The 23,660-nt window shown below is 40.5% G+C and overlaps 1 protein-coding gene across 2 annotated transcripts; it reads right to left on the reverse strand.

The window, feature by feature from the left end:
- Window positions 1-253: 253 nt before the first annotated feature.
- On the reverse strand, window positions 254-12,826 carry eda (ectodysplasin A). Of its 2 annotated transcripts, none has more exons than XM_042418173.1 (8): window positions 12,352-12,826; window positions 5,585-5,684; window positions 3,591-3,629; window positions 3,094-3,264; window positions 2,711-2,745; window positions 2,528-2,579; window positions 1,790-1,914; window positions 254-1,477 (listed from the first exon to the last, which is right to left on the reverse strand). In XM_042418173.1, the coding sequence occupies exons 1-8, from the start codon at window positions 12,688-12,690 to the stop codon at window positions 1,217-1,219; spliced, it is 1,122 nt and encodes a 373-aa protein (XP_042274107.1). In that variant the 5' UTR covers window positions 12,691-12,826; the 3' UTR covers window positions 254-1,216. The 2 variants fall into 2 exon arrangements, with proteins under 2 accessions (XP_042274107.1, XP_042274106.1); XM_042418172.1 differs by having other exon boundaries at window positions 1,784-1,914.
- Window positions 12,827-23,660: the final 10,834 nt, after the last annotated feature.

Here is a 23,660-nt window from a genome sequence, read left to right on the forward strand (position 1 = left end):
AGGAACTATCTTCTCTCTGCTTCTCAAGATGGAACTCATTTGGATTGTATGAAGGTTACGGCCAAATTTGCCATGTATTGTGAAACTTCCTGTGAAAGAAAAAGCCACATTTTAATAAAGACAAAGGCCTCACTCAAAGAACATCATTTGTTCTTGTCAGTACTTGTGCCAGCGGAGTCCTATATGAAAGAGCAGTTTTAACCTTTTAAATCAATACCACCGGCTGCACAAACACAAAAGACAGACAAATGCGTTTAGACAGAAAATGAAACATTTTAATCCATCAATCAACTCCATTTACAAAAGTATATCCCATTTTATATACAATATGTACAGAGACATATAAACAACTCTCATTTTTCCACATGGATTCATTCATACGGTAACTAAACAATAGCACTGTAACAAAACATATCACTGATATTCTGCAGGGATGCTGTAGTGCAAATGTGCGCAAAATATATAGTGCTGTTGCTCTGTGAATACCTTATAACTCCAGTTTTAATGGATTTTAATCAACTTTGCATAGATACCTTTATACTTGCACTGAACCTTTATATGATATTTTAATCATTTTCTTATAACCCAGGGGCATATGGAGCTTTAAACCCCTTCTTGTTAAACCATAACTGTTAATATAATTAAATTAATTAAAAAATCCAAGTCTAAAAACTGAAAATAAAACATTTGGAATAGCTGGTGTGTTTGGAGATACAAGATTATCATTCAACAGCACTTAAACATATGTAAATATAAAGTATCTGTCAGCGCAGTGTCCTTCCTTGTTATAAAGAGAGATGCTGTCTGTGTTGACACAAAATGGTGACTATAAATAGAAACATTTGTTTGATGAGTAAAAGGACATTTGGCTCATCAAGGTTAGTCTCTTTGCACAGAATCAAGGGCAGCAGAAGCGCAACAGTCCATATTGTCTTTTTTTTTTTTTAATAAAGAGCTGTGAAAGTGAACAAAAGTCACCCAGGGGCTTCCTCAACTTTATTAACCCGGAGGATTTAAGTATCCTCTTAACGGGGTCTCATGGGGCAAGACTTGGGCTGGTTGCTTCTAAACACAGATCTAACCAATTTATTGCTCCTACATCAGGCAGGATGAAAAGACAGTATGACTCTGGGCTGATTTGACCGTCGTGAGCAACGTTTCAATTTTTTTTTTTTTTTTTTTTTTTTTTTGCAGAGGGCTGGTGATTGTGTAGTTATCAGTTCTGTCCAGCAGATGGAGCCTCTCCAAGTCTGACACTTCCAAGGAAAGTGGTGTGGTTGGTCATACTGATGAGTGTGTCCTCATAGACTATGCGTATGGAGATCCTCTGGCCGGCGCGGAGCAGGCTCACCCCAGCCGTGTAGCAGGTGTTGAACTTGCGCTGGCCCGTCTCGATGCTGCAGGTGCAGCGGAGGAACGGGTTGGAGTCCACCATCACCTCGTAGCTGGCAATGTCGGTGAAGTTGAGGTAGTACACCTGGTGGAGAGGGGAGATATAAAATTCACAGAAGACTGAGAGGGGTAGTCAACACAAGTCGGCATAATATTTAAGAGCTCATTCAAAGCTGAAACAGCTGGAATATCAGAGTAGCCAACAAGGGTTTGAGTTATAGGTTCACATTTAGCCACAGGGAGCGGGGAAAGAAAATATGTCATATAATATAACTCAAACATTCACGGTTAAGCAAAGCAAACAGCTTTTTAAGCTTAACTACAGAGAAACTGCCAGTTCTTCTGACTCTGAACTGTAAATTTTAAGAGTTACGTCAAGGACCGTACTCACTTCTACCTGACTATATATGAAGTAGACACCATCCAGCAGCACCTCTAGCTCTCCAGAGCGAGAGTGCATTTTAAACACACGGTGATGGATGGACACCATCTTCCAGTTCCTAAGGATGCCTTCAGACAGATCTAAACATGTCACAACAAAAAAAAAAAAAAAAAAAGAAGAGGCAAACAGTCAACATAAACAGCTTTGGCAGTGTTTAACCAGAACTCAGCGTTCACAGAAATAAACCTGCTAATGATGCTTATACTCAGATTGACAAAGTGATGCAGCATGACCTGAATGCGCCTGCATGCTCCTGACTTTAGTTAACACGAGTCTGATTCATAATATAAGCCTATAACTGCATACTAATCCTGTAATAGCTATAAGTTTACTTAAGGGTTACTATAGTCTTACATGATATTATAGTAAATACTGGTAGCAATATTTAGCCATCTTAACCATCAATCATAGGTCGTCAATCGATTGTATGTGGTTGCATTAACTTTCTATTAAGTTGAATAAATAAAGACAAGAATATCTTGAAAAATTACAAACACTTCAACTGAATGTCAACAATTTCATAGTGTGTATATTTTTTCTGGTGTAATTCTGTGGTTTAGCAGGTATACAGTTGCAGCTCTTTGACAGAGAGGGCACTGACAGGGATTGAGCACATTCATTATCTCGTGTCAAACACTGGCTTTGCACATGAAAGTGGTGAAACTATAAGTGAACACAGACAGAAGGACCCACCTTCTCTCACTTGGATGGTTGTTTCCTGCCCTTGCAAATGGACCACTGCGGGCTGAAAAACAAAAAAAAGATGTCTGGTGACTAATCTGGATACACAGAAACATGGGAGAACAGCTGTTTCATCGGGGAGTTTTGTGTGGGATAAAATTTATCTCAAATGTTTTAATAGGTGACATACTCTACCTGGAATTCCTTTGTTTTCGTCTTGTCGGGAACTCCTGCAACAAAAAGAGAGACATGATAAAATTCTGGCCTTCGACACTGCTGAGGAACAAAGTAGGGATGATGATTAAAACAAAACAAACAATGGCATAGCTTACAGATAGATCACTGCTATCGCACACAATGTTTGACATCCTGCATCAGAAACTGTCCCTGTAAAGGCAATGAGTTCATTCATTTTGACAACTTGAGCCCCCTTCCAGTGTGGGAACATGTCTGCATGCAGGCAAACACTGTAATCTAAGAACAAATCTCTCGACTCGTGGGTGTTTTCGACTTCTCTGGCTTGAGTCTTTTGGCTATCTCAGCGCGTTAACGTGTCACTTCTATTTTAGGCTTTATACCTGCTGGACCCTGAGCGCCTGGAGGTCCCTGTGGCCCGGGAGGTCCAGGGGGTCCTGCAGGCCCCACAGCATTGTTTCCTGGAATACCGGGGATTCCAGGGATGCCCGGTGGCCCCTGTGGACCCGGGGGACCAGGGGGACCAGGGGGGCCCGGTATAGACCTTTTCTTCCCTGAGAAAAGAGAAAGCAAAATGGTTAGCAAATGAAAAAAAACACCTAGGCAGGTTAATCTTTTGACAGTCAAATTTATTTTTTATAGCCAAAAATCACAAATTTGCTTCAAAGGGACCTTACAATCTGTACAGACTGTAAATCCTGATATTAGAGAAGGCAAGAGGCCGAGTTTGAGAGAATTCTTCACTGGACTTCACTTTTAGTGAATATGGTTATTGGATTTTGGATGACAGCTCACTGATACTTCCAGAAAGTAGTCAGCAGGTAACAGTCTAGTCAATGACCGACATAACTGAAATTTAGGCTGAATTTCTTTTTATTACCTTTTTTCTTCTCTTTCCTCTTTTCCTTTCCAGTCGATTCTGAAAGAAATGAAAGCAGTGTGATTAAGCTTTAAAATGGTCTCCTGAACAATTATCATCTCAGATAACATCTCGAGTATCCAGATCACTGTGTGTAGGTATCCTAAATAGGCTAAAATAACAGATTCAGATGTTCGGCACTGAGCAATGCAGTGGAGGTATGTCAGTCTGTGGTATCTTCTAGTGTAGTAATTTGTAAGTGTGGTTTCACCTCCTCTGTATGAACAAGTGCCTTAAGCATTCACAGGCAGTGGAACTGGAGAAGATCATTAGAGAGATACTTTATCCTGCCAAAATCCTTTTCTTTGAATTAAGCCCAGATGGAGAATGCAGATGAAAGTGTGTGTACAAGTGTGTGTGCGTGTCTGCATGTGTCTGTGTGCGTGTCTCCCCCTTTAAAACCATGTGTATGTGCGTGCGTGCGTTGACGTTGGTAGGGCATCTATGTCAGTGCTTGAAAGACAAAATGCACTAAAGTGTGTGTGTGTGTGTGTGTGTGTGTGTGTGTGTGTGTGTGTGTGGGTATGCTCCGTGTGCAGCTGAAGAATCCTTTTCAAAAAGCCGTCTCGCTGCTCTTGTGTTTACCATGTCATTACAACTACAAAGGCCATTTAACCTTAAAACCTCACAGTTTGAGTCCCCCTCAAACATATGGCCAGTGTTTCTCCTCTGGCTAAATGACTGGATGCATCCGCATAGATTTCTCTTAACGAGCAGCCCTATCTGGAATCTGGTGCCCGTTAGGAGTGCCGAGAACGCACACATACGCACACACGTGCAAACACGGGACACACACATGCACACACACAAAAAACACACATCTAAGGCTGAGATTACAAAAGCCTTTGTCTGTGCGCTGAGAGCAGAGGAGAGACCTGGGAATGATTAGTGTTTAGAGGCTCGGGACTTTACTGATTTATGTAGAAAGTCTCAAAGGTGAGTTTTTTCTTCTAATTTAAACACAATCACTAAACTTCCCCCCAAGTATTCAGTGTCACGCCACAGACATTGGAATGCCTTGTGATCATGCTGCACTTGTTGCACTCAGACATGAAACTTCAAAGGCTGCGCTTTTTTATTTGAATAGCTCACATTCTAAACAAAAACTACAAAAGCAAATTCAGACATATTGGCCATATGGTTTTCTGTTGAGCTATTGATTATGATAAATCAATTTGGTGGAATTAATGAAAGCCATCAAAGTCTCAAGACGACAACCTCCTTCAAAAATGGCCACCTGGCTCACTAAAACAACTGCATGTTCTATGAAATGATTCGTTTGAAGTCTTATTTTCTGATGGTTCAGTCCTGACCGATAACACAGTTGGATTCTTGAGTCTATATCTGCCTACTTGACAGCTACAAAAAGATATTTCGGGGACCTGGTATTATTTCGAGACGGGGGAAATCAACACGGGCTTCGCTGTCTGTTTCAAATTGGTGAAACCCTCCAAAACTCCTTGTTGTCCTTGTTTGCTGTCCAAGTAATAATCAATCCCATTCCATTTAATCTCTTGCTCTATAAACTCAGCAACATTATGCGGTGGAGCTGCTTTGTTAAGTAAGCACAAAGCAGTAAAAAATCAATTCCACAAAAAGTGAGAAACCATTAACAAACTGTTTTCGAAATTTAAGAGCGTTAAGCCCACCATAAGCCTGTTATTTACACTGTACCGAATCCCCTCCAAACAAACACGGGGTAAGAGAAACCATTGCTCAACAGTTGACCAGGCTGTTGCCAATTACATATCTGAAAAACACACTGACGCAGGTGCACCAGAGAGCAATGAACAAACATGTTTGTGCTTTTTTTTTTAAGTATTATAAAAGTATTGAATTTGGAGTTTGAGGCCTGAAAAATATGAAAGGCGAGAACTTGAAAAACTTTGAAACTCAACGTACGACTTCTGTATCAAAGTGTGAGGAGAAAAGACTCAAAAGTAGTAAACCCGTACCTGTTTCTGGCTGCTTGCCGGGACTCCTTTTCGATCGCTGAGTTATGCCCCTGTTGTCCTCTGTGGCATGGAAGTCGCTATTTCTGTGCAGTAACCTCTCCTGGTGAAACACAAAAGAAATTTTAATGAGTGTCCAATATTCACAAAATTCAAGAGAGCCACAGAGACTCTCCTGTGAGTATTAATGCACCTAAAGACCACCTTATATTAATTCTTTGAATCAAGCTGAAAAGGAATAAATGATACAAGTTTTTGAGAGCGAAACCAAAACTTTCTATTCTTGGGGTATAATGTTTGCACAGAGATAACTTGGGCCATTTGAAAAGATGTGAGATGTCAGCCAGCACATTCATTTGTAGCCAACTCATTGTCTGTCCCATTGGGGCTGTAACCTATCCTGTAACCCAAGTCACTTTTGTCTGTGTTTCTGCCGTTTGAGACAGTCACCTGGACACTGCTGCTCTAAAATTCACCTTTTTATACAAAAGGAGGACATGAATTGTGGTTAATCTGAGAGGAATACCCATTCATATGGCACCTGGTCCCAGCCCTATTCAGGGGTACCATGAATAAGCCAAAAAAAAAAAAAAAAAAAAAGAAAAAAAAAAAGAAAGAGGATCTGATGTAGCTGGTCTGAGCTCATCCCTAAAAACAGGAAAAGCTATGCTACAGTGGTGGGGTGTTCCCATGGGCCAGTATGTGGTGGGACAAAACCGCACGCCTGTGTTCTTATGTGACTGGTTCTGGATGACCTACATTCAACGTGAACTCCGTAGGACGCGCTGACCTGACTGTAGCACATTTGGATGTGACCGGCTCTGACAGGAAAAACCTTTCGTGCTAAGCGCTCGGAGTTCCTGTTAAAACGTGGATTGTTCAAAGTCACATTCTGTTAGAACAGCCAGTTTGTGATCACATCTTTGGAGGGTTCCCAGAAAAGCGATAGACAAAGAAACCCAGCACTGGAAAACACAACTAGACCACCCAAAGCCTTTCTTTTCGTCGAGCCTCGCAATATACGAGATCACTTTCGGTCACACTTTGGAGTGTCAGCATAAATAATGGTAAGAGTGCGAGGCATAAAGGCTGAGGACAAACGACCAGACGACTTGTATTGTGCTGGACATCTGCTTGGAGTTTGTGTAACAGACTTCCCCCGAGCAGTGACACGTGCAGCACCTTAGCATGGATCAAAAGATAGTAAATAATGATGTATCATTTAGACTTATGGCTGCGAATGAATCAGACAAGCTTATTGACAGACACTTTGACCTCTTTTTTTTTTTTTTTTTTTTTTAGACGGGGGCCTCTCCCACTTGGGCACAAGATGACATATTCCATGTTTCCATCTGTGACGCTCGAGTTAACATAGTTGTTAAACCCCCGATGGCGAGAAATCTCCTTCTCCTCAAAAGCAGCGTGAACTCCCAGTGCCTCTTTGTGTGGTTTCGAGCAGAGCCACTGAAAGACCATAAGAAGACAGACAAGAAAAGTTATGTTTTGAGTTTTTTTCTTTACCTCGTCTCAGATGTGGGAACCCCCTCCTGTGGTGAGGGATGAGCTGTATCATGTCAAACACCCCCCGCCGGCTGTGTTGGGCAAGCTCAAAGTAGTTAAAGTCTACATCCCTGACCAGCTGCCAACCATGTCTGACCTTATAAGCACGGGAATTCCAGCCCGATGGAGGAGAATGTGTTGGAATGGTTTATCGACACACAGACCTCCAGATGTTCCCGCGAGCAGCGACGTTTGCTGTTCATTTGGCGCACAGGTGTCTCCACATCTCCTCTCCAGCTGTTGGCATATAGGGGGCTTTTACCTCTCAAAGGATTCTAGATGTATATTCAAGCATATGGCGTTACACTTTCGTCTGTTCTGACAGCCAAACATGATTCAACAGCCAGTTTCTGGCCCGAGATTAAGCCCAATCAGAACGACAAAAAACAAACAAGCAGCAATCTGCTAGGCTACTACCAAGCCGGTGCGTCTGGTGTTTTAGATGAAGGCAACAAAGTAATTTAAAAAAAAAAAAAAAAAAAAAAAAAAAAGTTATTCCATTATACGACTACGAGAAATGGTTTTGTATCCTTGTTTGCTTCATTTCACTTCATTACAACATTTACAGCCTTCATACCCTTCAAAGGCGCGCAGAGTTACAGTAAATCAGGATGACAGCGTGTTGGTATGTATGCCAAGTGCCAACTATTGAGTAAACCATTCTTTTTCAGCACAAGGGGGAAAAATGCTATTAATTAGAGGGCTTTCAAATCTTCAAAGCGTGGGGGGTGCTGTTGCGCGCAGAAGACGCGATTCCCTGTTGCTCTGTGAGGATATGACTAAAATTCAGTCACCCTGGGGATGTGTAATTTTGTGATCACAAGACTCTTTCTGCCCTATTAACACTTAGTATAACAAACGCCTTGTATCTGCACCAATTTCTGACCTTATACTACTGAAATTCCCTGACAATCTTAATATTTAGAGCTTATTGTGGGGGAAAAAAAAACAAAACAACTTTCTAATATTTCATCATGATGCCTTCAATGCGGTTTCCAAGATGACATTTTTCTCCACAAATGTAGCAAATCCAGTTGTACTGACGTCTCTAAATCTTCGACTAGCAGTGAAAATGAGTCACTAAACTGCGTTTGAGAATGTGAGGTTACAAAGTTGAGGAGGTGAAACTGAGGGCTGGTGGTGGAGGGTAACAGATGCACACAGAGAGCGACTGGGTGCCCGTCACTGCTGTACTCACTTTAATGGCATGTTGAGAAGGTTCATAATACTCCTGTGATTCACACTCCTGGATGGAAGAATGACAGCGTGTTGTTTTCTTCTTAAATATCAGAAAAAGGAGTGGTCATACCTCAGCCAACATCTCTGACAGGCCATGTGTTTTGAACCGTGACTTGGGTAATTTAATAACAGCATCCATAGATTGTCATCTAGAAAAGCTGTGGAGCTTCTACCTAAGGGAAATGTTGCCTGTCAGCACCCAGTCACACTTCAGATTGTTGCAACACTGCTGGCAAAGTGATTTCAAGCTGAAAGCCGTGAATGCCTTGAGAATTTATTATTATGGTAGATGTTTGTGACTCTGGACTTAATCTTTACTGGGCGTCTACGCCATCTGTCTGTCAAGGCAATTCAGTCTTCTATGGAAAAGTTTGCAGCCTCATATCTCTGATGTTTTTACCTCCTCTGCCTTGCACTTTTACGACACTCTTGTCCATATTGATTAATCCCAATATGGAGGCTCGCTGTATCTGTACATATGATACTGCTGTTTTAACTAATCATGCACTGGTCACAATTAAAGTAAATGTGGGTGACAGCCCACCCTGGCGCCCCAGAGCATGCATGCTGCTGAGGACTTTGTGTCCCATCAAACTGACTTTTTTAATAGCCGTTAACTAGACTCCAGATGTTTCAGCATCTGTTCTTTGTGAGACTTTGAAGGCATACATCAGAGGAGAAAATTATTTCATATAATGGTTATAAGAAAAATGTTAGGCTGAAGAATAAAACGCTATCTGAGATAACACCATTAAACATTCTGTGGAATTACTTTTATTATGTTTTACTTGCAGAGGTCATGTGATTCAAAAGGTCAGACTGACTGAGAGTGACACTTGCTCTTATTCAGTGTTGCCCTGCATCACAATTTAACCTCAGACTAGAGAGCAACACACACCTGGGAGGGGCTTTTTTTTTTTTTTTTTTTTTTTTTACTGTTGGGAACTGGGGAGATCTGCTGGACAGCTGGGATTTACTGCCTTGCTCAAGGGCATACCGCCTGTGAGTGTTGAGAGAAAGACTTGTTTGTTCGCTTGGCCGAGATCATAAATGACCAAATCATCTGCTCTCGTTAAGAAGCAACTACATGGTTCTGAGAAAGTGTGAGATGTTATGTGGGATGTAATTTTTAACTGCATGCCCGTAATAAATGAAGTTACCAAAAAGTGTCTGTTTTTCCTGCTCCTTTCTTTGTACATTTACCTGTTACAATGACTGTAAACCTTTCAAGTGCGGCCAACAAAAGACGCTTGTTGTTATTTTTGTATTTTCATCTGAGGAAACGAATTAAAGAATTTTTTATAGACATTCTGACAGATATAGATAGACCCAAATTGTGTTATATTGTTTGACAAATTTAGTTTGACAGCATTCGCTGCTTTGCCTCAGATCACTCCACAACCCCAGTTACAAGCAGTCCCTGAGCTGTTCACAGACAGATTCTGAAAACTGATTAGAGACTTGTAGTATTACATCTTATATAGCCTAGATTCCTATCTGGGAGTTTTAGCTGTAATCACATTCTTCAGATCAGGTGTGTGTGAATAAATTCAGCCAATTTCTAATGTTTTTTTTTTTCTTTCAGTGAAAGCCTGTAAACCAAGTGGTGGGTGGTGGCTGAAGTAGAACAAGACATAAATAAGATAAAATGTATTAAAATGTCACCAAACTGGATCAAATGTTAAAATCTGATATTACTGCACTAAATTAAAATACATTAATTATTAAACTAATAAATTTGCAGCCTGAATAAACACAAGACAGTGTTTTCATTTTTAAACCGTAACATTAAAACAGATGCAAACACTTTTGACTCATTCCGTGAGTACTTGGAGAAGTTTAGATATTTACAGCTTGAAGCTGATGTTCATTTTCCATTTTTTTCCAATTAGAGGAACTTTCATCCTCCTTAATATCATGATCTCAACTGAGCAACAGTTCTCTTTGAATTCTGTTTAACACAAGCCGCTAAAGAAGAGAGTGCTCTTCACCGAGGATGATTTATGTTCAACACAGACCAATATGTTTGAGAACTACCAAACACCATCTGACACGCACTAAATTTGGTGTGCAAAGCTGTTTTTACATGATGAGAAGCCACACGACTTGTCTTTCTCAGACTATAACTCAACCACAATGTGTACTAAGTCCGTCTGACCAGTGGTTACACATTTCATTTCCACTGACATTGACATACTAGTGCTATATGATGACGAAGCCTGCGTGCTTTATGTCTGATGTATGTCTATGTGGTGTATGTTTGTTCCTGTACCTGATTGTTTCTGCTTTCCGTTGTTCTCTAAGTGCACTTTCATATTCTGTTACACTTGTCTGTATACCTGCACATCACATCAAATTTCACTAATGCCGCTGAGGTGGCTTTGATGAAGACTTGTGTGAAAAATCCAATAAACAATTTTAGGTCTACAAAAGATATTCTTCAAAGGAAATGTCTCGAAAGCTAACAAGTGCGGCCGCTGCATCCAAATGCCACATCCTCCTGTTTCTCCAACTATGTAAACTGTGGGATGTGTAATCAGAGTTGTTTAATGCAGACATCTGGCAAGGACAGCATCACAGCGCTGTTAAATATTTACAGCTGGGCCACAGTCTTTCACCTCATGAAGCGTCACCATCTGGATTGAATACCAGGCCCATCTCACTCGCCTTTAACCAGGGAAACCACTACTATCTAAAATAAGCTTAGCAAAGGACACACAGAGGACTAAATGAATAGGCTTAGCTTCCCACTTGTGAAAGCAAAATGTTACAGTGCAAACACCAATACCAGTAATAGAAACAGACCTGCTGGATCCTGATAATGTTTCCTACAGAGAAAACAAATGCCTCCATCCTAAATAACTTGGATTCCTCTCAAATTGACGGTCCTTCACAACTAAACGTCCAGTCGATGCCCCACACAGAGGATCATTTTCTCTGTAAAACAAGGTTACACAACTGGTGACATATGAGATAATTGAGTAAGCAATGCAACCTTGAGACCGACACTTGGTCTCTTTGTTTTGGGGAAATTAGGGAGTGTGTGGTGGTGGTGGTGGTGTGTGTGTGTGAGTGTGAGTGTGAGTGTGTGGGTGGGGATGGGGGGGGGGGGGGGGGGGGTGCTGTTGCCAAAGCCACAGACAACACAATGAACATTCAATCAGCCCACTGCCAGAAAAGAAAACACATGTGAGACGAGGCTGGCTCTGCTCCAAGTACCAACTGCCCCATCTAAGTCCTGATGAATTTACATCAGCCCTTGGGCTTTGCACCTGCTGGTGATCCAGTTAATTTTCCGTCCACCTGCTCCAGCACATTGACTGACCTGTGTCTGTGAATCCAGCTGGGCACACTGCCTAAGTTTTGAGCATCAACCTCTGCCTGTTTAGGGGAGAGCTCTCTGGAAACAAGACAAATTGGTGTAAATGTGGTTTGATTAGGGAAAATATTTCTGAAATAAATGAGTTAACTGAGTTTTTTTTTTTCTTCCTCAATAGCTTGTTTTATGAAGAGCAAATTAACACCATACCCCTCTCTCTCTCTGTCTCTCTCTCTCTCTTAACTTCCTTGATTATGCCTCCCTTGGATGGTGTTTACCTGAACAGGAGACTTTGGCCAGGTGACAGACTTAAAGCTTATACCTTTGTGCATCTTTGTCCAAGAGGCGGAATCACGCACACGGGAGCGCTAATTCAAAACATATTTGTCTGGAAACTGAGCTGGCAAAACGTCGTGACAGGCTACTGTAAAATAAGTTGCCCAGAAACATGCCATGACAGAGCGCAGACACAAAACCTGACACCGTGATACGGGAACAGGAGGACTGAGCGGAGGTGAATGAACACGAACAGCCTCCGTGTGAGGAATGAAAACAATGCCGCCTCGAAGAAGCTCTCTTTAGTTTGCTGTATTTCAACTTCTTTTTTTTTTCTTTCTTTTGTTCTTCTTTTTTTTGGATGTGTTTAAGTTACCTCATGACCCTCTCCGCCGCGGCTGCTGCTGCTGCTGCTGCTGCTGCCGGAGTCCAGTCGCTGGTGGCCGGGCGAGAGCACCGCCGCCGGGTCAGCCAGGTCACTCCCCGCAAGTGTCAACATGGAGTCCCGCTTCTGGTGGATAATTTCCCTTTTGACTTCGGACCGCAGATCCAAATAGCAGACGAGGGTGACAGCGTGCAGAGACAGCGACAGCAGGAATAATCCCAGGAAGACAATGCTGCTCCTACTCCTGCACTTCTTGTTGCACGTGCAGGGAGCTGCCCTGGGCATCACTTTGTCCGGGAAATCCTCCGCAGATGAACCATCGCATGCCATTATCGGACAGAGCGCGAGTCAGATGCTCTTTATCTCGGCATAATCAGCTCGTTTGTCTCGCGCGGGCCGCGGCTATTCATTTACGTGGAGACTCATAGGTGAAGCAGCGGCAGGTCGGCGCAAACTTCTTGGAGTATCTGTAGTAACAATGGAGACCCGCCTACCTCTTCTGTGATTGGTCCGGGGCAATTACGAGCCAGACAATCCGGGCCAGAGGTTGGAAGGGGGGTTGGGGGGTTGGATGGACCAGGTGCAGTAATAGAGCGACACCTAATGGATGAACCGAGATGCTGCAAGGCCTGTGTGTGTGAGAGAGAACGAGAGTGATGATGGGAGAGGATGTTGTGAGAATATTCCGTCTTTATGGCGGTGTGTTGTTCACAGTGTTGTGTGATTATTACTCAGCACATTGCGGCAGGAAAATACATTTCATAACCTTCTTCAGTGATTTATTTTCTGTTTTGCAAGTGTGAATAGGGAGGGGGGTGGTCACTGATGTAAAGTATATTGTTTACGCATGTGTTTCAGGCTTTGGGAGTGCAATTTTTCATTAGTGTACTTTGTTTGGGCACTTTGTTTTGTTATGCGGGTGGCGCATGGAGCGATGGTCCCGTGTGAAGAATTGATTCAAAAGTCTGGTAAATATTGCACAGTTGTTGTTATTTAAAAGGAGCAAGTGGTTCACATCATATCATGGAAGAGTGGGAAAGTATTGCAAATTATATTTTTATACAGACTACACATTATATAATTATGTTTAATTGCATCTGGACCTTGTCAGCCTGAGTGATATGATAGCCGGCCTGGAAGAAAGTCAATGTCACGGTGAGGTCAGCACCACTCTGTGTACAACACCATCAAATACTCTAAACACGTGTAACTCAGCGGGACTTGGGGAATAGTTTGACATTTGCATTACCAGGAAAGCCAGCTGAGGACAATGCTTTAACGAGATTGAATGTGGCACTGTGGTTTCTAACTTTTCAACATCCAAAGCCAACCTTCATTGTGTTCCTTTCAGATGCAGACACTTTGATCTCTGAAGCAAGGAACCAGAGGTAGCCTGTGGATCAGTCCGTCCTTGAGCCTTGAGATGATGAAACCAGTGCACTGAGCGCGGCTGAAACTTGGGGCTTGATGGATCACCGCCTAAGATTAGTTTTCGGGCAAGTGTCACAAAACATCCGTCTTTATTTCTTTGGGACAAAACCTGACATTTGCGTGTACTTGACCTACGGAAAGGTACACTCTTTCATAATATGCGCTTACACTGACAGACACTGAGTAATTCCTGGTTTTCACTTGATATCGTAGAGGAAAATAATTGAGAAAGATGACTTTTGGAGATCAGAAAAAAGGGGTATTTCATCATTCTGAAATGTTTTCAGCGTGAAGTTGATTACTGTAAGAAGATGAGAATCTATTACTATATTTCTTGGGGTTGATTCTGTCCTGACTGCTACTGTATCACAGTCTATTTCTCCTTCATTCCTCATCTGCAGAAAAAAAAGTGATTCTAGTCAGCTGCCACTGAAGGGCAGCATTGCCAAGCCATAAATCAATAACACTGCATACCACTGTCCTGTTGAACTTGAACTTAAAACATAAAACAGCTTCATTTTGGTAGATATTTAAATAACATCTTGTTTTTTTTTATATTCTGTATGTATAGCTTTATATAGTTTCTCTGTGGACTATTGATCTCAACCATCCTCCCTCTTTTTCTCTCCCGGGAAGTCATTTCTCTATTGTTACAGTATAAGATAGTGAAATCGAAGAGAGAAAGGCATTCAAAGTAACCCTCATAGAGCCTGTGAGTAAGGGCTCAGCCTAAGCATGTTTGCTACGCTTTTCATCCGAACAGCAGCCACAATGACTTTGAGAAGCAGATAATTCAGGACTGGAATAGTTAGGCACATACATTTCCTATTTGTCATGTTTTTAGGTTAGTATAAATATATATATATATATATATATATATGAGGAATTGCTTCAGGCTATTTAATCTATCAAGTTTCTTTTTTGAATCATTTGGCATTGTGGAAAAAGGAAGTTAAACACCCCTGAGATAAAGGTCAAACTCAACACAATGCCACTATCTGCTGCCTCACTTCAGACAACAAATATAACTTTAAAGCCTGTGACAATTAAATGCAGTTTTGTCGTGATTTTTTGGCATAGAAAAGAGCAGGAATAATTCTTATAACATCCCTCTGGCTTAAATGCAGCGTTCATAAATGGTGTGCCACTCTATCCTCTCTGAGCTTATAACAAGATTTAGAGGCTTTCCCTGCCAGATGATAGAGTTTTGCAGGAGGAATAGGCACTCTTAGATTTTGCCATGGAGAGTTGAGTGGTGGGCTGAGGCTCAGGGTTTCAACAAGCTGTTGGAAGATGCTTGGACTTAACTAAGGAGGTGCTATCCGTTCATTTCTCCTTTCCATCTTGACATCTCCTCTACACTTTGATTGATAAAAGTGCACAAATTAAAATCGACTTCCAGTTGCCATTATAAGGAATCACATATGCACTAAAGTGATTGATAGCTAATAGAATGATACCATTACATATTACAACAAATTGTTTTTTACCTCCACCATCCAGAACATTACCTCCACAGAAGTCATTGTATAATTCACCTGCACATTGGATTGTGCAGGTGTAACCTTGGCTAATTGATATGCTGTGGCATTTGATTTCCTACCTATAAATCTCCTGTAAATTGGACCATGTCTCCCATTTTCCTGAACAATGATTAATTCACTCTCATTGTAGGTGTCTGTCTTTAGAGTCCTTATCAAGATTGGAGTGCTATTTCTCTCTGCCTTTCTTTTTGTACTGTGCGGCTTTTGTGCCTCCACCTTTTTCTCTTGGCTTCCTTCTTTTTGCTGGTTGCTCTGCAGAACTCAGTATAGAAACACATTGGGTAAACTTAATTGATTTTTTTTTGTTATTCCACACAGAATTGGCTTAGTTAAGTGGCCTTTGTCTGTTTTCTCAAGGTAACTATGTTCAGGGGAACCGGTAAACAATACAATTTTAGAATTGCACTTACTCATTAACTTTTTTGTTTTATATTATTCTGGGGGCATTTAAGCTTTATTGGATAGTGAGAATGTATATAAATACAAGCAGGAACCATGAGGTGAGAGAGAGGGGTATGACATCTAACAGGAATGAGCCAGTGAAGTTGTGGTTACATGGTATGCATTTTAACCACAAGGGTATTCATTAACTGTTTTAACTGAGATATTTACTCGTCATCAGAGGAGAGAGAATTTCTCATATCCTATACTTATGTAAAAGTAGTGGTACAGTGGAAAAATACTAAATCATAAGTAAAATTCCTGCATTCAAAATGTTACTTTAATAAAAGAACAGAAGTATTACCAACCAAATGTAGTATCCAAAGTAACTGTACTGATTATGCAGAATGACCCCTCTCAGAGTGTTATGTTATTATAATTATATATTATAGGACAACTATTACTAATTCATTAACATGTAAGCAGTTTTTTCATGTTGTAGTTGGTCAGGGTGGAGCTAATTTTAACAGATTCATATACTGTTGGGTAGTTTGACTTGTAACAATGCACATAAATGGAACTCGTGATTTTATGACTTAGTAGCTATATCTGTCAAATAAATATAGTGAGATAAAAGTACAATATTTCCTTCTGAAATGTAATGCAGCAGAAGAATAAAGTAACATAAAATGTACATACTCAAGTACCTCAGAATTGTGCTTAAAGCAGTATTATTTGATTATTTTGCGACTTGGGCCAGCAGAATAAGCAGTGAACACAACTTTGGAGCAACATTAGCATTCATTTGGAGTCATGTTTGTGTCTGACTGATAAATGTAAGTCCAATATTCACAGCCTCCTTTAGCTCTGTTTTTGGTCTCCACCAACTCCTGAGGGAAATATTTAGCTCTTTAGCTGCTAAATGCTCCACTATGTTCACCATAGTCACCAGCTTTGTTTGTAGTTGTAAAAGCTTGTAGTTGCAGAGTTGTAGCTGAAAACAGCTTCCTGCATGTAGCTGGAAATGATGCTGATGAGTGGTGAGTATGAACAAAAACACTAAAGTCGTAACATTACACATTGACCCATTGTTAATGTAAAATTATTGCTAATCATATTGTGTCACAGTATACATTTTTTTTCTGAATGGGTAGCCATGAAAAAGTAGTTCCTTCCTAAACTGGTAAAGATGATAAGGTGGAAGCCCAGAGTCAGTGATATGTCACTACTAGTCTACAGATCATCAATGCAAATTACAAGTGAAACTGCAAAAGTTTCGTATTTAAGCCTTGTTTTGCTACTTGAAGTTTATGCACACTTAATTAAAGTTTCTGTCCCTAAGAGCAATTTTTTTCCTGTGCCAAGTTTCCATTGTTTAAGGTAATTCATTAAGCAGCGATGTTTTGCTGTAAAGGCTATAATTTTTTGCCTTGCCTCAAGCTCAGCACTACTCCTCTGTGAGTAACATAGTCTGTTACATTGCAGCACCAATGGCAGAGACAAGATTTTGTAATTGTATTTATTAAGGTACAGGACCTGAGAGACATACAGAGTGCTCACATGACACATGATGAAGAGCTGAGGACACCTCACAGGAATACAACCCTGCTGATTATAAACTACATAATGGATATGGAAAGAATCCAGAGTAACACTTAACACCACTGTTCTCTTATTAATGCTTAATTAACCAACGATTGAGCATTATTTAATCACATGTTAACAAGTTTTTGTTTTTAGGAATGCATTATTCATACTTAGCTGATATCATGATTAATTAAAGCTGCAAGTAGCGATGATTGGGCCCTTGCACCTTTGTGCACGCCGGTGTGCACTGGTGTCAAAGTACTGTTATGGCGGAGCAACGCGATGCAGCAATACATGTAACAGAGGACAACTGACATGGATATATATTTTTAATGAATACTGGACGTTGCATGTAGGAGATAACTATCATTTCCTGTGTCCACTATGTGATGCTTGAAAACATGCACTAAATGTACATTATGCAGTCCAATACATTTGGTGGAGGTCGCCTGACATGCATATGCATTGTCATGAATATCGGGCGTTGCACGAAGGACTTAAATATCACTTCCTGTGTCCACTAAGTTAGTCAGATGAAGTGTGTCAAATAAGGCTGACTTCCTGTTGTCAGTAGGTGGTGCTATGACTATGACTCAATATTGACATGTAGATGTGTGCAGATCATGGATGTATAAAGAGAACTGGATACAGCATCAGAGGCGAGGACCCATTGATTCCTATGAAAGTTGCTCAGTAAAGTACAATGTCTGTAAATGGCAAAAACTGCACACACAAAAATTGCACAGTAAATTCAAAATGACTAACTTCCTGTTGGACTTCAGGTATGGCGCCAAGAGGCTTTTTTAAAAGTCTGGACACGATACATGTGACTACCAACTTTGGTACATCAAGGTGAAACCTAATGCAGAGGCTTCAACTTTGAAATTTTGTGGGGGGTGCTATCAAGCCATTTTGCCACACCCATGTCCAAGACCCTTAAAACATATCATTTTTCACCACTTCTGATGCATGTGAGTTTTGTGAGTTTTGAAGCACATTTAGCCACTTAAAAAATGCAATTCATTTGGATAAAAAATAATTACAATAGGGCCACCACTAAGTGCTTGGGCCCTAATTAAAATGTATGTTTTACTCTGAAGTCCATAGACCACAGAATATTTGTTAGCATAGAAATCACAAAAACCTAAAATTTTACCAAATAATTAAAGTGGTATATAGTTTGTTGACACTGTACTCATAAAATCATTGAAGTACTTAAAGGATAATGCTTGCATTATTATACATTACAGTACTTATGGTCAAAAAATCCCATGAAAAGACAAAAGACAATAAGTACAATAAAAAACTATCACCTGCCTTATCCTTTAAATATTCATCAGTATATGAGCCAACTCAAGTATATTGAATAGCTTTCACACAAGTTCGGTTGTGGTTAGCAATGTTAACTGAAAAATAAAATCATCACATTTTTTAAAAGAAATGCTCTCTCTGGCTCTTTCTATTGTGTTTAAATTTAATCACCGGAAAAAATCACAAGAGAGATATGGATCAAAATACTTTGAGCCATTATCCCACTCAGATTTTTCATGCTTTGCTGCCAGTTCCATCATCAGAGGAATGTTTACATTTTGGGTTTTTAGGCATCAAATTGCTCAGTAATCCACAGCAGGTACAGTGACAGAGAGATCATTTAGACTATCTTCTTGTAGACACTTGTATATCTTGGGTGTGCTATGAAGCTGAGTCCAATAAAGATGTGAAATATGAGTGAGATGCATGTTTATATGAGCCTTTATATGTGCCAGGATGATGGTTTACGGCCTCTCTGATCCCTGGATGTTTTCCACGCTGCTTGTTTTTGAGGCTCATGTGAGGCTGCCACCTCGGAGAGCACAACCTCTGCCAGCTTCAATAAACAGTCACTACCCATATCAAAACCTCTAAGCCAGACCAACAGCATGATCAAGAGGCACACCTGAGGTGAACCCAGAGGCAATCTAGCCTTCAGCCTCTCTCTCTTTTTGTTTATTTCTCTCTGTCTTTTGTGTTCTACTAGCTTATATTGTCTCCTGGTTTGGAATAAGCAGAATATTTTGCAGGTGACTGCAGTGTCGCCCTCTTGATCCGACTTCACTGAGTCCTCAACAATATCATGTCATGATAATCTAACACTCTCATATGCCAGAGTTTTCCATTTCCTCCCCAACACCGAGTGACCTTAGTCTATTTCATATACCGCCAACAGTGCACTTTGTCACACATCTTTTTTTTGTTTCTTTGTCTCCCTCTGTCTCACTCTTATTCTCAGTTTAGATCCCCGTTTCCCAGTGCGGTCATTGCTGGGAAGAAAAATATCCGTTTACTTGGGTCAGTGTTCATATTTTTTTCCTCATGGGGTGAGTTCACCTATACTCTACAAGATGAATGACTTGAGCTCTCACACTGGATGTAGTTAAACAATAAAATCTCCCCTTTCCTCCAAACAGCTGTATGGACAGGCTCAAAAAATGTGAATGGGAGGTGTGGAAGGGCCAGCCACTGAAAGTAATTGCTGTTGTGTTCACCAGAGAGAAAACAACTTACAAAGAAGTTGTTTGCAGCACACCATGAGAGCAACATATCAAATTGCCCAGGCAGAAGTGGCACAAGTTCAATCACCCAAAAATGAACTAATTCATCTTGAAGCATGAATTCTCTGTTATTTTAACTCTCTCTTTGAGAAACACTCTTAACACAAAGACTGGTATTAATGCTGCTGCACCAGGCACTTTCACACATTGGTGACTTTAAATGGCAGCGAGAGACAACTGTTTGAAAAATGTGCACTCTGATACCCAAACATCATGTAATGTGATGTCAGTAAACTACACACAGCACTCCCAGGTCTACAAATGTGGTTCACCTGTGATGCCTTATACCAAAGGCTGCCAGGGGGACCAGAGGGGGAAATGATCCAACACTGGTCAGTCCAACTCTTTGTGGTCAAAGCACTCTATGGCCTGTGTTTTGCTTCCAATTTTTTTTCATGTTACTTGCTTTGGATAGGGAAGATATCCTGCCAGTGTCTGTGCCAAAAAAACAAAATTTCAGGGTCTCAATGAGTGATAACATGATATTTTCTATGCAGGAATCTGACTGTGTAGGCCTGCACGATGCATTGTTTTTCATATTATGTTAATATTTGGCAGTGGTTATAAACCACATCCACATCACATAAAAGTACATTTTCATCATGTTTTTACAACATGTATCATATTTTTATAGGTTTGAACATCAATGCAGTCAGTTATGATAACAGCTTAATTTCTGAAATATGTGGAATGTGACTCGGCTCAGCTTTACAACGTAGTGCACAAGACAACCTATGAGTGATATCAGATTTGATCTACTGCACTAACTTGTGCACATGCAGTTTTACAAAACAATGAACAATTATAGTTGAAAATTTGCGCATTCTAGTCACTTCCAAATAATGCATAATTAGGTTGAATTGGGGATTTTTTTTAAAAAACATGTCTAGTTCAAGTTGCCTGGCTGGTTTAATTGCCTGACACCACTGGTGCTGCCATATCCTCAGATGTCAGTAATAAATAAATACATAAGGAGAAACAACGGATACAACTATGATAGACTCAGTTTTAAAGAAATTTGAATTCTTCTTTAATGAACAAATACTTTGTTAAGTATCAAGTTACACTTCAAAACTGTTGGCCTGCCAGCTTGTTGGCTAAATCCTAAATCTGAAAAGGAATTGGATGCACAATTTCCTCCATGATGTTCAAAATGGATAAAAAAAAATCCTTTCTTTTTATAGTTACTTGGAAGAAATGTGATTTCCGAGAATGGAGTCTGAGGTTCAACAACCAGCCACTGAATAGATGATTTACTGGCAGTAATACATCCTGTGAAGAAGAAGGTACATCCTATCAGCATGACTGCATGGCATTGTGGGCCAACATGAGGTTAAAGGCCCAGAAATAAAGGAGCTGGTCATCAAGAGGAGGGAAATTAACCTTTATTAACAGGTTTGTGTGGCTTATTCACAGTGAAGTCATCCCATCGACTGAGTGTAAAACCAATAAAGTGCCTCTTTTAAGACAGAAACATCTCCAACACAGAGGCAAGTTCAAGGCCTGGATATAACTTGACATACTGTTGTGATTTATGTTATCACAAAAGTGCGCACAGGTCTTACAATAACATCTGATTATAGTATTACAAGGTTCTCTGTGGCATTTTGGTCAAAAATACATAACCACATAGCCTGCATCTCAACATCTGGGGCTAGTTTTCTCTCCAGCACTCATACTGATTGGTCTGTACATAAGATCTGGTCAACTACAACTACCTTTGTGTTCTATAGTTCAGAATACCGACGCACAGGGTCACCATGACTTGCAGGCTACAGCTACAGTACCACTTCGATGTGCAAATCCAATTTTTTCTCATATTTCACACTGATGAGATTTTACAGCCTTAAGGATCAACACCAGACAAACGTGTTATATTATTTTTAGCCAAGGGTTATAGTGATGGCAGTGTTGTTGGTCAGTCCACCACTTTGGTCCAGACTGAAATATCTCAACAACTACTGGATGGATTGCCATAAAATTTGGTACAAACATGCATGGTCCTACAGACTTTGGTGATCCTCTGATCATTCGTCTCATGTGATCGAGGGTTGAAATTTGTTCTTTATAGTGAAATGTCTCCTGAACTGTTGGGTGGATTGCCATTCATGTTCCGTTTGAATGAATTGTAATAACTTTGGGGATCTCTTGACTTTTCTTAACACCATTGTCAGGTTACAGTTATTTTGGTTTATGACCAAATACCTGCAAAGGTTTTGACATTTCCATTAGCATCAGCTGTACCAGTTTATTGCTAATTTTAAAATTTTAGCATGCTAACACAATACACTAAGATACCCTAAGTGTACCATATACACAAAGATTGTAAACATTAAACATTATGTTAGCATTGTCATTGAGTGCATCTTAGCATGCTGACTTTAGCATTTAGCTAAAATTACCACCGTAAATTCAGCCCAGTAGAACCACTAGTGTGGCTGTTGACGCTCAGTCTTATTTCAGATTGGACGCAGGCATCTGTCATATGTGGTTTGAATTTAGACACATATCCAATTACTGATATTCAACCTGAATTCAACCTTTAAACATCTTTCCCAGCAAACTGTTTAGGCATCATTACTTCTACACTCATTTTTTTTACTGGCATTGACAGATAGAAAGGAGGAGTATGATAGTTGTACATCTGAGCTAGTCTGAGCTAGCAAAGGCAGTGGTTATTTATAGATGACTGTAGGCTCCACAGGATGTATTACCGGCTAAATTAAAAATCCAATAAGTAAACCTTTGTTTTGGATTTATTACAGGTGCCATGAAGCTAGAGGTTCTCAGTGATGCAGTTTTCAAACTATCAAGATTTAATGCTACCAAGCCCTGGAAGCCTGTTAGTGAACTACAATGACCATAATTCATTGCACGTATATGACATAGTGCATCTGTGCGTCAGAGGATCAGTGCTCCTCTGATTTGCAGTGTGTCTGTGGTAACACAGGCTGAAAGGAGAGTAAATTTGAAATGTAGCCTCGATACTCAGGAGAAGTACAGCAGTCAGATAGCATTGCAATGTCATTAGCTCATCGTACAGTTGATGGCTTTGACTGGACTGCACTTTTGTCAAAAATTATATCTAGTTGTTGCAATCCCTCTAATATTTTACAGACTTTAAAAAAGATATATAAGCAAGATATCTTTTTGAGAGGTCAGGTATGATCGAAATATGCTCATATTAGATGGAGAAACATGGGCTGCTGAAAAAGTGAGATACTGAGGTGAATGAAATGTCAAGAAGTTATCAGTACCCCCCCCCCCCCCCCCCCCCCCCCCCTTGCCTAACTTAGGAAATGTGAGCATGACTAGTTTTCAAGTTATATCTTTGTTTAAATGCTGGAAAGTGTTTAAAAGAGTGGAAGTTTTTGGCCTGAATATCTCAGTTTGACCTTGGAAAGTGCCTCAAACCTCCAACTGTCACTTTGTGTTAAGACTTTTCTGCTGATGATCTCAGCTCCTCTACGTCCTCTATCTCCTTCCCTCCATCTCATTATCTCTCCAAATATCATAACTTATTCAGAAGCCCTTAAAAGGCAGACTATACCCTGACGCAGCAATATCCACCAGGAGTCCGCCAGTTCATTAAAAATCCTCATCAAACATGCAAAGCACAAACACGCAGACGCACACCAACCTACACACACGCACACACAAGCTAATTCAGCTTACTGAGAAGTGTTGCCCAGTGGTGCTAACAAGTTTCCCTTGGCTTTCATATAGTGTCTTCTTATCAGGATGCAAGATCTAGATGTTGCCCCAT

This window comes from Thunnus maccoyii, chromosome 8, assembly GCF_910596095.1.
Source record: "Thunnus maccoyii chromosome 8, fThuMac1.1, whole genome shotgun sequence".
In the NCBI taxonomy this organism is placed as follows: domain Eukaryota; kingdom Metazoa; phylum Chordata; class Actinopteri; order Scombriformes; family Scombridae; genus Thunnus; species Thunnus maccoyii.

What these genes read in the sequence shown, in the direction of transcription:
- eda (XM_042418172.1), bottom strand. Translation starts at nt 12,690, where the DNA reads ATGGCATGCGATGGTTCATCTGCGGAGGATTTCCCGGACAAAGTGATG. An exon ending in CGGCAAGCAGCCAGAAACAG is followed by an intron (nt 3,630 to 5,584) that starts GTACGGGTTTAC and finishes CATTTCTTTCAG; the next exon opens with AATCGACTGGAAAGGAAAAG. An exon ending in TCATATATAGTCAGGTAGAA is followed by an intron (nt 1,478 to 1,783) that starts GTGAGTACGGTC and finishes CCTCTCCACCAG; the next exon opens with GTGTACTACCTCAACTTCAC.